Raw genomic sequence first — 14,065 nt, 5'->3', positions numbered from 1 at the left:
AAAATTTGAAATTGGAATTTATACGGGTTTGGTTAAAGAATAAATCATATATTTTTTGTAAAGTAACTAAAATTAAATTATAAAAAATTAATAAGGTTGGCGCATAATTGTTATAAGCACTACATATTTAAATTAGCTGTAAAATAAATATTGTTTTGTTTTTATATCAAATTCATAAATATTCATTTATTCAGCAAATTGTTATACAATAATTTTATAATTATACAAATAAAGTAAATTTAAATATACGATATGTATTTATGTATTTCAAACACCAACTTAAATTATGCACAATGTAACGGTACAATAAATTTGATCAAACACATACATACATACATATTATTATTGTTCATATGTGTGCATGTATAGTTTTGTTATATTTTATTTTATTTTATTGTTTTTCAGATATATTAATATATGTAAATTTATTTAAATGTAAGCACGTAGACTTTTTGCAAATTCAACAAAAATTTAATAAATGTATATCAAAAAATATTTATAGATACAATAATAAACATAGGTATAGAAATAAAACAGGTAAAAAATAATGCATTTGTAGAAAAAAATTTTAATGACAATTAAGATTTTTACATGAAAGAGAAATATATTGATCTATATACTATGGTATATTGGATACGCAGCAAGGTTTGACAAGGAGAGAGCATTTCTAAAATTTCGTTTATTTCTTTTAGTCACTACTTCATACAAACTTTGCTTATGCTTTTCGTTTTTAGTTTTCATTTTGGAAATTTGGCACTTTACACAAGCAAAGTATTTGCATGCGATAAGCTGGCGATAAGCCGCAGGTAAAATTTTAATACCTTTAAACAAAACACTAATCACTGAAAGTATTTGCTTCTCAAGTACACATCGATATGATTGGATTTACTTTCTTTTAAACGCACACAACTGTTTGAAGATTCGTTTTTTGTTATTCGTTATAAATAGTTTTCACGATGCTGTTTCCAAGTAAATTAACGGGCTTAAAAATTAATTTTTATTCACAAATTTGTAACGGAATGACGTTAAATAATGTTGTCAAAGTTGCGAAATAATATTAGTTTATAGAGAGCATATTTTTAATGAATTTTCAGCTGGCATACAGCAGTTAAGACCATGTTGTTAACAATATTTTCTCGGCAACAATGTTGCTTGGAGCCGACGTTGTTAGATTATTAGTATTTCTTGCAAAATAACGCTATCAAGATTTGAAAAAATTTAAATATAAATCCTTCGCAACATTTCCGTGAAAACTAAATATTGCGCAGCAAATGTTAGTTTGGGCGACATGGTGCCGGAAATTATAATTCGGTTTAAATTTTTCGTGGTCGTAGTTTTTATATATTCATGCTGCACACAATTACGGCCAAAATATAGTACGAAATAAATGTTGCGTAACAATAGAGAAACATTTACAATGTCTCCAGCATATCGTCGGTGATAAATGACGTGTCATCTGTATCGCTTGTGTTAATCGTTCATCTTTTCAACGAACGGTAGACAGTTTTGTCATTACTTTATGAGTGTAACGATTTGCAGATGCATTCCGGTGCGGACAACAAACAAAGTAAGTGTCAAGGGTACTAATTGACATAGGCGCCTGTCACACCATCAATACGGATCGCGATCCAAATATACGGATCTTGATATTTATTGAAGGTGTAGCATTAAATATTGAAGGATCGTGAGACGGACAGTAAAATATCTAGGAATCCGGATCACGGAAGCGGATCGTGAAATAAATATTGAAGTTGTAGCATATTTAAAATGCGATCCATACATTTCGTGAGTATAACTTGTACTCTCATAATGCGAACATAGAAAACGTATTCGTTCTCGGCGCTGAAAACCTTTCAAAATAAATTTACGTTGCAAATTTTAAAAGAATTATATATAGTAATGCATTCCATAATCTAAAAATTATTGGTATAAAATAAAAATATTTTTTTTTTGCGCCATAATAAGCGTTCAGCACAAAAACTATGCAAATACTGACGCGACAAATATTGAATGTTTAGCACACACTCACAATTCATCAATATTTTAAGATCCATCAATCGCGACCCGTATTGATCGTGTAACAGGCGCCATATACCGTATTGCAGTATCACCGACAATATGCGATCTAATCGAAAAGTGCCTGTGGGTTTAATTTTGCTAGGATGCACATTTTGCTTGAATTGAATTTTGGAAATCGATTAGCGAGTTGTAAAAAACCGGCCAGAGAAAAAGTTTCGAAACTTCTAAGCTTCCCATTAACGTTACTACGCAGATAATTTGTTTCTCTGTTCTAATATTTACATCATGAAAACCTCTATTACTTAAGTATACATTACATATGTAAATCCTAAACTCGTATTGCAAACGAACACCCTCAAGTTGAAAATAACCACTTTATTCCCCTTGCTGTTGTTGCTGTCCCAGCTCGGCTAATGGCTGTTGATAGTTGCATACAATTTTGGCCGCATCATTCATCATTTTTGCTGTTGAACGCACCAAGAACATCAAATGGCATTCATCGTAGACAGTTAGCTCGACACGCGTGCGCACTAGACCGTGTAGAACCGTGGCACGTTCTAGATCCAACCAACGTTGCAACGCAAGTTCGCGTTCTTTAGTCGAACCAGAAAGCACCACATCTGATGGACCCCAAAGCACAAATTCCAGTACCGATTTGGATTTTGATAGCGATTCGGCGCGTTCTTGCAACAATATATCGGCAACAATGGGCGTAACCTTAGTTGGCGGCAGCAGTTCGGTGAGCGCGATGTGTGCGCATTTGCAGAGTGTACCCATGGGTTCGTCCTCGTCATTGTTGTTGCTTTAAATACAAAATTAATTCAGGCAAATGTTTACCAACATCAGTGCTCTACTAAAAATGTATTACTCACCCTTGTAACACGCAGAGACGTGCCTGCGCATCCTTATTCTCCACATCCTTGGATAGAACTACATTCGATAAGCTCAGCGGCATCTCTTCGATCGCTTTGGCCTGCAAATTCTTCATGCCATTCACCAGCTGCAGCATTATAAAAGCCACTTCACGTGTCATGACATCGTCGAATGCTGGCATGCCCAGCATTGTAGCGCTATCCCCGGCTGCCTCCAACGAACTGCTACCACACTTCTCTAACGAGGACTCCTCGTTCAAAGTGCTCAGATTTTGCACAGATACCACATTCCGTAAGGTATTTATGGTAGCGCTATCCTTCAATCCACTAGCAGCCAAATTCGGTATGGAACCACGGAAATTGAAGTTGCTTTTGTCCAACAGCTGCGATTTGCCTTTGAGTATGGCGCCGATCGATTGTAGCGTGTCCAATTGCAAGCGTGGCAGTACCGAAATCGTAGCCTGTAACAAGGTCACAGCTGTGGAGGGCATCAGCGGCAAGTGATAGCTGGGCACCAAATCACAGAATTCCGTAATTGGATTAAGTACACCACAGACGCCACCCGATAGCTGATTCAATTCACCGCCAACACCCGAAAGCTGATTACAGTCTGCCGAAAGCGCCAAGGTGACGGGCGCTGTGGTCCAGAGTGCCGCATGGAAGGCTTTCTTGCCGACAACAAATGCTTGCGCGCCATCCAGTATGGTGAAATCCTCAAAGCGTAAATTAATGGCGTTGGCTAGGGGACGCAGAGCGGGTGGAATGACGGGGGTCTGTTGGAGCTGTATATGGGAAGATCAGAATTACATGCGTATTTATAAACTGTATTGATTTCGGGCATTAAGACACATTGGGCGCTACACACCTGATCGAGCACCTGTGCTAAGGCTTCGTGATTTGCCACGACCACTGCGGTGTAATTGTCCTCTATGGTTTTGTGTACAACACTGCGACCTTTGCGCATGCGCAAACGATTTGTAGCCTTTGCACGATGTTTGATGGCCTGCAAAAGGTTTGAACAGTAGGATGTATAAGTACATTAATATTTTATGTTTGTATATGGGACATTACATACAATATTTACACCTCAATATTTTTTTGTGGTGAAATATATTTTTTTACATTCGTTATCGAAAAAAAGAAGACACCTATTATTTTATTTCGTCATGAAAATTCGAAAATTTCGAAAAAAAAAATTCCCGAAATTTTGAACTCACGGAGATGTATCTTTTTTCAATTGTTTGGAGTTAGTAAACTATTTGTCGGAGAAAATCAATTAAGGTATAAAAATGTGCGTAATTGCCTCGGCTTTCCATGTGAGTCTGAGATAGATTAAAATAAAAAAAAAAATTGCATCAAAAAATCGATTTTTTTTTTTTAATTTTTTTATTAACTTCATCATGTTTGATTTAAATTTTTTTCAACCTGAATAGTTGTCAAACTTAATGGAGTAAGGTTAGTATAAACTTTATGTACGCAGGTATGAAAAAACTCGTAACTTCTACAGTTTTGGTGTTTCCATTCTCAAATTTTTACAGCGTACTCCCATAAAGTTTGAAAACTATTCAGGTTGAAAAAAAAATAAAAAAAATCATGTTTGAGTTAATAAAAAAAAAATACAAAATAAAAAAATGCGATTTTTTAATGCAACAATTTTTTTTTTATCTATCTCACACTCTCGTGGAAAGCCGAGGTAATTATGCACATTTTGATACCTTAACTGATTTTCTCCGACAAATAGTTTATTAACTGCAAACAATTAAAAAAATATACTTTCCAATTTCGGGATGTTTTTTTTCGGGATTTTCGAATATCATGACGAAATAAAAAACTGGGTATCTTGAGGTGTAAATAAACAAGAGGTGAATAATTTAAACATAAAATAAGGAAAAGAAGGCCAGTTGTGCCAGGTGAAGTCTAATCCCTAGACATTGCTGCCTGCAATTAACATATATATGTATGTATGTATATAACTACATGCTTCGAGTATTAATCTATTCTCCAATTAAGCTTTCTTCAATATATCTACATATCGTCACCAGACACGAATAAAGGCGCGAGCTCAAAAGTTGACCGCGAAAAAAGATTCATTAACAAAACTTCAACGAAGAAAGACTCCAAACATAGTTGTCGGCGAAGAAAGCCGCGTTAAAATATTTGACGGCGAAGAAAGACGCATAAACTATTTTCGCGGTCAACTATGGTTGCGGGTGCAACAGTATGTAAAGAGTTTTTTGGGAAATGATGCTGAAGACACAGTCGTTGGCCCGATGACCCCGAGCTCCTTTATCTTAAATGGTCGATAGCCGTCGGTGTATCTGATATTGAATGCCATGGGGAGGACAATCTTAACTCGATTAACTATATTAACTTTATACCATCTCAGCGCTGTTAGACAAACTATCCCAACTCAGATGCGTTTAATTCGGATAGTTTGTCAGTTAGGTAGATTGAAGGCTATCGACCAGTTGAGATAAATTAGCTCGGGCAAACAGTATGTCGTTTTGTTGAAGAGACCTTACTGAGGGCTAGGAGTGGGGAGGCGAAAATAGTGGGCCGCTTATAGAAAGGTCTTTGGTCATCGCATCCCATTTTTAACGAGATGTTGAAGAATCACATTTATACAGCGAGCCGCTTGCTTCAAGACAGACGCTCGCTTGTAGCAGCACCTCATGGTGACCAGATGCTACAAGCTTCAGTACACCATTAAACAGAACACGACAGAGTGATTCCACCAAAGCTTTGTATATTTCCGTCGTTACACCAGGATATACAATGGTTGGGGTTCGTTCCTACTCTGTTACACTATTATTATATTACAGCGCTATATTATTCTTAGCAAAAATTAGTATTGAGTTTAACCATTGTCTACCGAAGCTGAAGCTGAAGACGAATTGCTTGCACGTTCCCACGACAGTCGGGTCTACGTAACCAGAACGACCCAGGTTTATGTCTGGCCAAGGACTGTCACTCCAGAAACACTCCGCCAAAACTCTTTTGGGAATCTGTATGCTGTTATAACAACAACAACATAAAAAACATCCGCATCTTTACCAAAATTTTGCATGAAAGATGAAGGACATCTAAAAATCACAAACTAATCGAACTGTATTGGTAAGATTTAAATCGTGGCCAAATCCATTGTAAATAATGACAACAAACCCTCGGATTGTGTATACCTATTTTTTTATTTACAGTTAGTTTTACGCAAGTGATGAGTAAACAAAATCGACTAGTTTTTTTTCAACCCCTAGAACTAAAAAGACTATGCACAACTTTTAACTGAATCGAAATTGGAAAGACCTTTCCGAACCGTATTAGAATGGAAGGACAAATTTGGGCAACATATGCCTAAAACCGATTGCAGAGTCAAGTATAAATATATATATGTGTGTATGTACTTATGTAGATGACTGAGTTATATGAAAGTAGGCGCCTGAATGCTTTGTACAATATCTTCATTCTTCGCATTTCCCCTATTCAAGGGACAGCTCAGGAAGGAAACATTTGACGAAGATAGAGAACAATTTCCGATGCCAATATGTTCGGCTAGATATATAGATATGAAAGGGAGGTTATTACTGCGGCCAATAGGTCTATTGTACCCTCAACCATTTAAAGTACCTCATCCATCCGCAGACATTCCATAGATTTGAAGTAGAAGTTGAAATAGATGTATGAATTTCTTATTTGGCGTTGATAAAACATAAATCTAATCTGAAGTCGTTCACAACTATTAGAAATGCAATAACGACACAACTTAAAATTTCATGTTTTTCAGTAGAGCCAATTAAAGTTTTTGCGTTTCATAATTGATCAATAATACATACATACGTATGTCTAGGAACGTAATTGTTGTGAATTAATTGCAGTCATGCAATTTAAGCTTTCAATTTCTGCTTTAAAATGATTTAGTAGGAACTAGACTGAAAAAAGACCAAACAGTTAAACAAAAATAAGTTCACTAGTATTTTTTACTGAACAACGGCACTAAATGAAAAATGTAGTTATTTCCTCTAAAAGTATAACTAACTGAACGACAATGCTTGATTAATGTGAATATTTACGATAAATGAGTGATATGTGCCACTGCTCAGTAATAAGAGTTGCCTACCTAGATTTTCTGGTACCAATTGTGGATTCGTAACAAAAAATCATAGTACATAAGTCGATTTTCCACAGAAAATATGGTTATTAATTAACCTAAACCGCCATATAACTAAAAAGCATGCAATTTTGAATTGTGTCGGTAATGCAGGGGGCCATCGATATGTATTTACTTAAATATAAATATTTTTTATCACCGATATCATTACATTTCTATGTGTATATATGTATCAAACTTTCACTTACCGATGGTATGCCCCATACACTATCATTAATATCGGTAGCTACATCACCGCCTGCCTCGCTGCCATAATAACTGTACGGCGCATAGATTTCGAATTCGCCCACCTCACTGCCACAATATGAAGCTGAAATAATGCGTGGAATGTTGGCTGCGCGGAAAGCGAAGGAAAATGAGGCAGTAAGTAGGCAGTTAAAATAACAGTAAACGTAAATATGTAAATTGAACTTGAAAATGCCAAATTTACCTAAACTGTTGTTCAACCCAAAGTTACGGCCGGGGCCATATTCGCTGCGTGTATAGCTCGCCACCGACATTGTGTCTGAGTACAGGTTGCTATTGTTGTTATTGTTCCGACGTGGCGGTAGCAAACGTTGGCCGGGCGACAAATCGACGGAGCGCGTCGGCGGCAACGGTGGCGAAGATGGACTCTTGACCATTTCATACATATTCTCATAGTCGCGCTTGTCCTTCAAGTAGCTGTCGATTGTACTGTTAATTTTACGTACCGAATCCTTCAAGCTGGTTGGGCGCCCTTCATTGTGGTGGTTCAGGGATGCAGCGGCACCATTCATTGCTGTTGTGTTGTTACTCAGTGCATTGTTGGCTGCGCGATTTTCAAAAATTTCCAATTTATTGGCGATTGCAATTTTTGGGTCACTTTTGCGACGTTCAAATGTACTCGTACGGCTACCGGTCGGTGGTTTGCCTTCGCCCGCTGGCGTTGTGGGCGTGACAGCTCTATCGGCCGGTGAGAGTTGTGGACTCAATGTGGGTAAATTGTTTGCGTTTGAATTTCTCTTGCCGCTGTTGCTGTTGTTAATGTTGTTGACGACGGTATTGATTGCGGTTGCACCATTGGGATTGGTTGAAGTATGCTTGTGGTTGTTGTTGCTAGTGTTTGAGCTGTTGTGTTCGAACGATACATTATCACCGTTTGACGAGCAAATCGAGATAGTATCGGCGTTCTCACTACGTGCTCCGGCGTGTCGTTTACGTGCCAATTCCAATTGTGCTTCACGCTCCCGCATGCTAGCCGTACGTTCGGGCTTGCGCGGTGCAATCGATGAGCGAATTTCGCCTGCAAATATAAAAAAAAATAACGTAGTATATTGATGAAATTGAATAATTTTTAAATTTGAGTAAATTTAAACCTTAAAGGCTAAATGCGTTTGAGACGAGCATTTAAATTAAAAAATAATAATTATCCGAGGGAGACATTTCATTTTTTTATATAATTTTACTTAATTGGTTACTTTTGGATAACAGTTATAAATTGCTTTTACTTCCCGTGGTGGTAACCTTAATCTGATCACTACTGTATGACGTACATAAGTTATCTTCCATTGGGTGGGGGTCAAGGCTGTTGGTATTGCTCCATACGTGGAGTAACGCTCTGAGTGCAGAGCTGATAGTTCTAGACCAACCACACCTGTAATTCCAAGTGTCGTCTGTACAAATACGCTAATGTGTCTTATAACTGTGGCCTTCATATACATGACGCGCTCTTGTTGTAAGCATGGTATAATGGGATAATGTCCCAGCTGACAAACTTTACCCCATACTAGTGGGAACAACTAATGGAAAACTTAAACAATATCTTAAATCAAAAGATAGATGAAGCTGTATGACGTATACATGATCGACAATAGTGCTGTCCGGGATGAAAGCATTGAAAAATTGCTATTGGATATCTAGCCAGGAGATGAGCAGAGGCTCTAAAAATGCTAAATCAATGCATTTTTATAAAAAAATATCTTAATATTTTTATTTAATAATATCGGATTTTTTTAAATCATTAATTATGTTGGGGAGTACTTCGATATGTATGTTATAACTTCTAAGAAATTATTATTATTTTATATCCAGGGTTTCAGGCTAAAATGCTTTAAAGTATTTTTCAGTTATTGATATTGATACAGATGACAAACCTTGTTGCCAACATGAAACAAAATTAAAATGACTTTAATTTTTGCCAACCAACACCCAAACTTTGACTACGAAAATTGCAAATAATGAAGATTTTATGTATTTACATATACTATATACGTACATATATGCCATACTACATTTTTCTTATATTTTTTATTAATAAAAAGATAAGTAGTTCATTAAACTATAGGAATTAATTTCATACAGAGCTCGAAATTACCAAGAAATTAAAAATTTTTAAACTCGATTTCTTAGCAAAATTTTGAGTATGCAGTTATACTCATTAAATTTTAGTACAACAAAGTGCAAGTTTCAAGTTGCAAAAATTTACAGTTGATTGAATAAAAATTTGGTACGAAAAACTGACTGTATACAAAATAAACTTTTACAAGCTATTGCTTAGAATTGAAAGCCTCTTAGTGATAAGGAATCGATATCAATGGGTATAATGAGACAGTCAAACCCTTTCTATGCGAGGTGTCTATTAGTTTAAGGAATGACAATATACTCGTATAAAGAATTTAAAAGATTTAAATAACGTAGCATCTTTAATCTAGACACGTTGGTCATTGTTGAAATAGAATTAATAATAAAAAAAAAGATTTTATGGCTCTTTCATGGTAAATTATTCAAAAAAGTTCCATGCTAAACTTCTTTTAAATGATTTGCTCTACATTTCACAACATAGCACATACTTATTTAACACAGTTTTTTTTATGTTGATTCGATATTTAATTTATTTAAAAAATAACAATGTAGCTTTTTGTTAACGACTTATTAGTAAATACCATCGCCCATTGAGCACAATGCAAAAGAAGGCGCGTAGAGAACAAAATATAACATATGTACATTAGAGTGGTCCAAAAACAGTACAAAAAAATAAAATAATCAAAATTTTAACAGGAGAAAAATTATAAAAACTAACAGGATCTGTGTTAAAGTCTTGCAGTTTTGCTAAAGCTTGTTCTTTTACAAACAAATCAAGTTACTAATGAAACAAATCGATGGATAAATAAAGAACGAGTGGTCAAATGAAAATGCGCAAAGGTTTTTTTTAATGAAAAATGAGCAGGAAATAATGTTTCTCATACGCCATGTATGCACGCTTTAATGCTCATATTTCATGCAAAAAATCTTAACGCATTTTCATTTCACTACTCATTACTACTACTATGTATGTATGTATATTAGTATGTTTATTTGCATAGCTGATTTCATTAACCTTGTCTTAACGGCACAAAGCCAAATGCCACAGCTGGCAAGTACATCATTTACAACATGCACAGTGTTGGCCAAGAATCATTAAACTTGAATTAGCCAAGTTGCTGCAGAAGCACGAAGCACACTCGGACAGCAGCAGCAACCGTACCGGTAAAATAGAATGCCGGACGAGTTAAGTAAAAAAATACATATACATATATATGTATGTACATAAATAAGACTCAAACCAACTATTCGACCAGCAAACAAGTCAAACGGCATAATTGCAATTGTGACCCAAATCCGAACCAAACAAGTACGGATGCGAGCTTTGCCTCACAAACACTCGCAAATTTATTTATGCACCTACATACATACATACATACATACATACTACTTATGCAACAGTTGGTAATAGCAAGAATATAAAAAATTATGTTGCGGTAGCAAAACGATTGAGAATATGGGGGGATTAAGACGCGCTACAAGATTTGTTGATGTAGTAGCTTCTGACCAACTGAATGGGCGACTCGACGACTTGATTGTTCGACCGCAACATTGGCGGTAAATGGAAGCGGCACTCAGAGGTCGAGTGCTGCACAGGTGTGAGAGCTTAAACATGCACAAATTTGTGGCTAAATGTATGTAGGTTTAGTTATATACATATGTTCATATGTATGTATGCACATTAGGGTGCCTCAGAAAAACGATCTAATTTTATTTTTTTTCACGTTGTTACTACTTAAGTTTACCAGTACCAGTTGCCAATATCACTTAGTTTATAGCTTTTCTTACAGAAAACTCCTAAGCGTTTTTTTGAACAGGATGGACACCGAAAAATTATCGGTTAGATCTGAGATAATTAACCGACTTCCAAAAAAGGGGGAGGTTATCGGTTCGTCGGAATATTTTTTTTTTGTTTTTTGTTTTTTGTTTTTTATCTATGTTATCGCATAACTTTGGACCACGTCAATCGATTTCGAATATACAGACATTTGCAGTAAAAATTTGCACATCAGCTTGCTCCATTCTAACTTAAAGAACAACTTTTGATATGTGCGTAATCATAGATACTTTTAAGTGCATATACATATACATTCACACATACATTTGTATGAAGTATGGACCCTGCAGGGAAACCCCGAACTGGTGAACCAAATTTGTATTTCCGTACTAGATCTTTATCCCCACCAGTCCAAAATCGGCGAAAAGCGGTACTTTTAAAAACTAATTTTTTCAGTTTTTTTCACTAGAAATCTATATCTAAAGTGACGAATTTAGAAATGGTTCGGAACTATAGAAAAAGGGATGCAGAACGAACTAGATCTTATTTGTCGAATTTAGAACTAGTTCGGAACTATCGAATAAGGGATGCAGCGGGGGGCTTGTTTACTTTACATAGATATGTGTTCGGCGGCTTTTTCGTTCAAATACGCTTCTATTCTGTGCTTCGAAGATGCTTTTTCATAGCTTGGTAATACAAAACTAAAATTTGTGTTAACATTTCAACATCTTGGGAGAGTCTGGAATCTAAGAAATAACAGCGAGCACCTCTGCAAACTCAGCTACAACTAAAGGTATGTAAACGTACATTTCTTACAATCGTTCAAACAAATTTAATTTCAAATTGAAAACATATTTCCAAAATAGCTTAAAATCGCACACACGGAAGAACCAAAAAGATTGAAAACTTTTACTTTACTTTTCTTTCGTCTGTCGATTTTAGAACTGGTTCGGAACTATAGAATTTAGGACTAGTTCGGAACTATCGAAAAAGGGATGCAGCGGAGGGCAATTGACACTTCCTAGGACATCGCCATGTTAAATTCGCCAGTTGCTTGCATGCAAAAGAGATTTATCGCGAAACAGTACTGGGTCTAAATGTACTAGAAGCGCACCAGTTCAGAACTAGAGATTTTCCCCACAGGGGAAGTATACAAAAGAACCAATATTTTTATGCGCGTGTTAGCTTTAGCATGTATGTACACTTAACCCAGTTAATCCAACAGTCAGCCACACGTTTTACAGTTATATTTGATGGAAATAAGCGGTTACACATACATACATTGGTAATTTATTTTTTTTATCAACTAGCATTTATTATTGAAGCTCCTGAATAAGTAAGAGGCATGAAATTCTTGCTGCATTTCATTCGTTTTACGTATTTTTGGAAGATTACGACTTCAATGATCGATCCATGCTTATTCATAGTTTGTATGTACGGTACATACGTACAGAAAATTTTTATTCTCCTTTTCACATATCGAATCGCATACCTACTGGCTTTCTTTTCGTTGCTACTTCTTGTTATTTTCACCGGTTATACATATATATATATAGGTAAATGGGTCGCTGACGAGGTGCGGTGACCGTGCCGTTGGTACATTACTTCACATGAATTTGAATTGGGATGACCATAGTAAGTGCTTTTTACTTTTATCATCTTGAAGGTCGTACGTCTCTGAGCTACTTACTTAGGTAGATATTGAGCTTTTGGAACGTGACGTGTTTTTTTCGGAGTAGATTTACTTTAGTGGCGGCTGGCTTCGCATTGTTTGACTATACGCCCATCGGCTTTGGTATGCCAAGGAGTGGACGTTTTTGCCAATGATAAGTTAAGAATGCTGAGCACAGTTATAGCTAAATATTCTTAATTTCAAGTGGCATGATTGATTCGATGTGCTATTTTAACTTTTGTTTTTTATTCCTTTGCGACGGGTAGTGGAGTGGAACATGCATTTTTGGCATTTAAAAAGTGGACATAAATATTTGGCCATTTAAAAACTGGACATAGATGTTTGGTAATCTAATAACTGGAAATAACTAGCCATTCAAATATAAACTTGAAACTTTTGAAAACAAAATATAAATTTTATAATAATAACGGATTATAACTCTACATATATTTTAGATATGTAAAAACTGGACATAATTATTGGGTCATTTGAAAACTGGACATAAATTTTGGGCACTTCTTGAAAAAATGTTGTCATTTGAAAAATGGACATAACTTTCGGGTATTTAAAAACTAGCCATAGATTTTTGGTGATTTAAAAACTGAACATAAATATTTATGTATAAAAACTGAACATCGCTTTTTGGGAACTTAAAACTTAACCAAATTCTGAACATGAATTGTTGGTATTTAAACTTTGTTAAAAGCTTTGGGTCATTTACAAAATAGGCATACATTTCAGGCATTTAAAAACTCGGCCCGATTACTTTGTTATATGTGGACATTAATTTTTGGTAATTTAAAAACTTTATGAAAAAAAGCATACGTTTTAGGGATTTAAACACAAATGTTTGATAATCTAAAAATGGACAAACATTTTTGGTATTTTAAAAACTCAATTACATGTATACATACTTAGTTATCTTTCGTTTGCAATGCAATTTCTGAAAAACGCGATGATAGATTTTCTTTAAAGTCTCGAAGAATGTTACTAGTGGACGAAATTCTTAAAATAATTTACCTTTATTTGTTTATTGTGAATTACTTTTGAGTTCATGAAGAATTTTCTTCAGTAAAACTTTGTCACATGCGACATTTGCCAACAATTTTGCTTTGTATGAGATACGACATAATGTGATAAAAATTAGTTTTAAATTAAAGATACTTTTTACCCAATATCCCGAAAACTAAAGGATATATACAAAAATCAATATCGACATTTGAAAGATCTTGATTAGT

At 35.4% G+C, this 14,065-nt stretch overlaps 1 protein-coding gene across 1 annotated transcript in view; it reads right to left on the bottom strand.

Annotated features, from left to right (window-relative positions):
* Positions 1–1,933: 1,933 nt before the first annotated feature.
* The window catches only part of LOC108367189 (uncharacterized), a 29,651-nt gene continuing 17,519 nt past the window's right edge, over positions 1,934–14,065 (bottom strand). The window contains exons 3-7 of the mRNA XM_017621784.1: positions 7,487–8,320; positions 7,245–7,390; positions 3,757–3,894; positions 2,892–3,673; positions 1,934–2,821 (exon numbers count right to left, since the gene is read on the bottom strand). Of these exons, the coding sequence (XP_017477273.1) occupies positions 2,395–2,821; positions 2,892–3,673; positions 3,757–3,894; positions 7,245–7,390; positions 7,487–8,320 (2,327 nt within the window). The 3' untranslated portion in view covers positions 1,934–2,394. The remainder of the gene's footprint in view (positions 2,822–2,891; positions 3,674–3,756; positions 3,895–7,244; positions 7,391–7,486; positions 8,321–14,065) is intronic.

This window comes from Rhagoletis zephyria, unplaced genomic scaffold, assembly GCF_001687245.7.
Source record: "Rhagoletis zephyria isolate East Lansing unplaced genomic scaffold, Rhagoletis_zephyria_1.1 Rzeph_scaffold_02578, whole genome shotgun sequence".
Lineage (NCBI taxonomy): Eukaryota > Metazoa > Arthropoda > Insecta > Diptera > Tephritidae > Rhagoletis > Rhagoletis zephyria.
The sequence above is the reverse complement of the archived record's forward strand: the minus strand, read 5'-3'. Positions and strand labels throughout refer to the sequence as shown.